The sequence below is a fragment of the Sinocyclocheilus anshuiensis genome, unplaced genomic scaffold (assembly GCF_001515605.1).
Source record: "Sinocyclocheilus anshuiensis isolate Anshui unplaced genomic scaffold, SAMN03320099.WGS_v1.1 scaffold1053, whole genome shotgun sequence".
Classification (NCBI taxonomy): domain Eukaryota; kingdom Metazoa; phylum Chordata; class Actinopteri; order Cypriniformes; family Cyprinidae; genus Sinocyclocheilus; species Sinocyclocheilus anshuiensis.
This window is the reverse complement of record NW_015555711.1, coordinates 2,417,294-2,420,284: the sequence shown is the minus strand read 5'-3', so window position 1 is coordinate 2,420,284 and position 2,991 is coordinate 2,417,294. Positions and strand designations below refer to the sequence as shown.

Sequence of the window (2,991 nt, the reverse complement as noted above, 5' to 3'; positions counted from 1 at the left end):
ATTAGATTAATTAATCGCAGCACCCTGTAATTATTTTAAAAAATTTTAAATGACTGACAGCCCTAATATATATATATATAAACCATTCACTATAACTGATACCAAATGTCTAATGTGAATGAATTACTTTAATAAAATAATAACTATGATTAAATCTGGTGTTTTTTCGGTTTCTTTTTATGGAACAAAACAAGATATTGATAATAGAATGAGCTATAAGGCGAGTCGGTTTTTGATATCCAGTATTAGTGAAAAGATTAATACATTAGTGTTTTTTGTTGATTAAGAGGTATTTGGGCCTTATTAATGGGGTTATGAGGATCTTTGACACAAAAAGATGCAAAAAGGGAGATGCTGGTCTAATGTTCAGTACTATGAACACTGAGTATCTTTTTAAAATGCTCTCAGAAAGCAGTCTACATTAGCATTACTCCAACACAGGCCTTATGGTGCATGAGTCATTCTGAGCTCTTCTTCCAGGAATGATGCTGTAAAAAATAAGACACCCTGTGGCCAGTTTGAACTATTCAGAGAAAAAAAACAAAAACCAAAAAAAAAAAAAAAAAAACTCCCAAAAGCACAGATGCTAACGCACATAACACAACCACCGCCTCCTCCTCTTTTTCAAATCTTACACAATTACTCTTGGCTGCTTTAACAGAGAAAATATTGTACAAGGCAACGGTGACAGAGATGGAAAAACAGGCTGTAGAGCAAACTAAATCAGGAAAGAGTAACAGCACTGCTAGGGAAACATTTGAGACTCTGAAATGTCATTGTTTGCATATATTAAATATTTCTTTATGAGTGCCGATACTTAGAGGGAACTGAACTCTAAAAATAAACAGGTGTGTTCAGTGACAATCACTTACATTGTCAGCCACCGGGACCAGCGCAAGGTTTCTCTGGACCTCATCGCTGTTCAGACGGAGGCCCATATAGTCACCCAGCTCCTCCAGATTGGGATACAGAGCTGGAGGGAGAGAAAGATTATCCATATGACACAGACAAAGCTAACAGCTAACATAGTAGCATAGTGATGTAGTTTGTTTGAGTGTGTTTTATGACAGCATCAAGTGAAAAAAGCAGAACATAGAAAAACAGAGAACTGGGAAGAACAGAGAGTTCAAGTGTAGACACTCAGCCAGTCGCTGGTTTCAGATTCCGGCAATGAATGTTTCCATCCAGTAATTATTTCCCGAGTTGAGTCATGACTACAGTCCTCCCCTCTTTTCCTCCTGCTTTATCCAGCACTCAGATAGGAAAATGTCCGCCTATGAAACATGTTCCTACACAAAAAAAAACTAGCACACCAGTCTGTCTCTAAATTTCTACACTGGACCTGATGATGGTGGGAAAAACCCAGACATGCATTTATACAGCTACATACAGCTATATATATATATATATATATATATATATATACGGAAATATTGCACATATATTTGTAAAATGAGAATTGTTCAAAAGTTTGGTTACTTCTATTCAGCATGGATCAAAAGTGATAATGTCACAAAAGATTTCTATTTCAAATAAATGCTGTTCTTTTGAACTTTCTATTTATTAAAGGGGTCATGAACTGAGAAATCTAAATTCCCTTGATCTTGTGACATAAGAGGTCATTGTACTATAAAAACATCCTGTAAGTTTCCATACTCAAAACTTAGTCTAATAACAGCTCATATTGAAGGCAGTCTCGCAAAACCACAGCTTGTGGAATGTTCTACTCTATGATGTTTTAGTGTGGATGAGCACCGCCTCCGCAGAAGAAGATCGACATGTCGGCGCCAATAGCCTTGTGGTTAGTGCGCCGACATATAGCGCAACTGTGCGCAACACTAACCCGTCTCGAGGTCCTTTGCCGATCCTGCTCCCCTCTCTCCACCCAATGCTTTCCTGTCTACTCTCTACTGTCCTTTCCATTAAAGGCATAAAAGCCCATAAATATAACTTAAAAAAAGAAAAAAAAAAAAGAAGAAGATCGACATCACTGTCTGTTAAGCCCTACCAACCGATTCGGACATGTAGTGTTTACAAGAGAGGCGAACGTGCAGGTCTACGCAGAAACCAAACGATAAACATGCTCTGAAGACAACAAGACCTGTTCAGTGCCAAGTTGTGGAAAAAAAACAGCTCCCAACGTTAGGAAAGAGTGAATGAACTTTATTTTTAATGAAGAATCAGACCGCATCAGTAAGAACTCAGTCCTTTGTTCACTTCATTTTACCATGGATTCGTTTACAAACAAGACACAATGATGACGTTCATCTATGATGAATGAATGTACGCTGTTAGCCAATCATAGCAGTGGGCGTTTACTTCCGAGTCTACAATCCGCCACACGTTCAAATGGAGCGTTCTGTTGAGGGGGGTTAAAACAGGACAGAAAATTGCTTATTACTACTAAATTATGAAGTTTTTTGATGTAAAAATCTTGATAACATTATAAGTGGACCTCACAGAACAGTACAAAATAAAAACAAAGGCAGTTCATGACACCTTTAAAAGATCCTAAAAAAGTATCAGTTTCCACAAAAATATTAAATATTCATATTTTTTTTAAAGAAATTGTTTTCAACATTGATAATAATACTAAATATTTAAGTAGCAAATCAGTATATTAGAATGATTTATGAAGGATCATGTGACACTAAAGACTGGAGTAATGATGCTGAACATTCAGCTTTGCCATCACAGGAATAAAATATTAAATATATTAAAATAGAAAACAGTACTTTAAATTGTAATAATATTCCATAATATTACTGTTTTTACTTTAGTTTTAATTTAAATAAACAGCTTTGGTGAGCATAGACTTATTTTCTATAAATGTGTATGTGAAACATTCTAAAATATATATGAGGGGGTTACAATATATACACACACTCACAAAAACTTAGGTATATTTTTTACATATACAGTGGGTACGGAAAGTATTCAGACCCCCTTAAATTTTTCACTCTTTGTTATATTGCAGCCATTTGCTAAAAT

General features: G+C 35.6%; 1 protein-coding gene across 1 annotated transcript in view; it reads right to left on the bottom strand.

The window, feature by feature from the left end:
* LOC107672005 (syntenin-1-like) overlaps nucleotides 1-2,991 on the bottom strand; it is a 23,673-nt gene that overhangs the window by 11,622 nt on the left and 9,060 nt on the right. Inside the window, exon 4 of the mRNA XM_016465036.1 lies at nucleotides 873-973. Within this exon, the coding sequence (XP_016320522.1) occupies nucleotides 873-973 (101 nt within the window). The remainder of the gene's footprint in view (nucleotides 1-872; nucleotides 974-2,991) is intronic.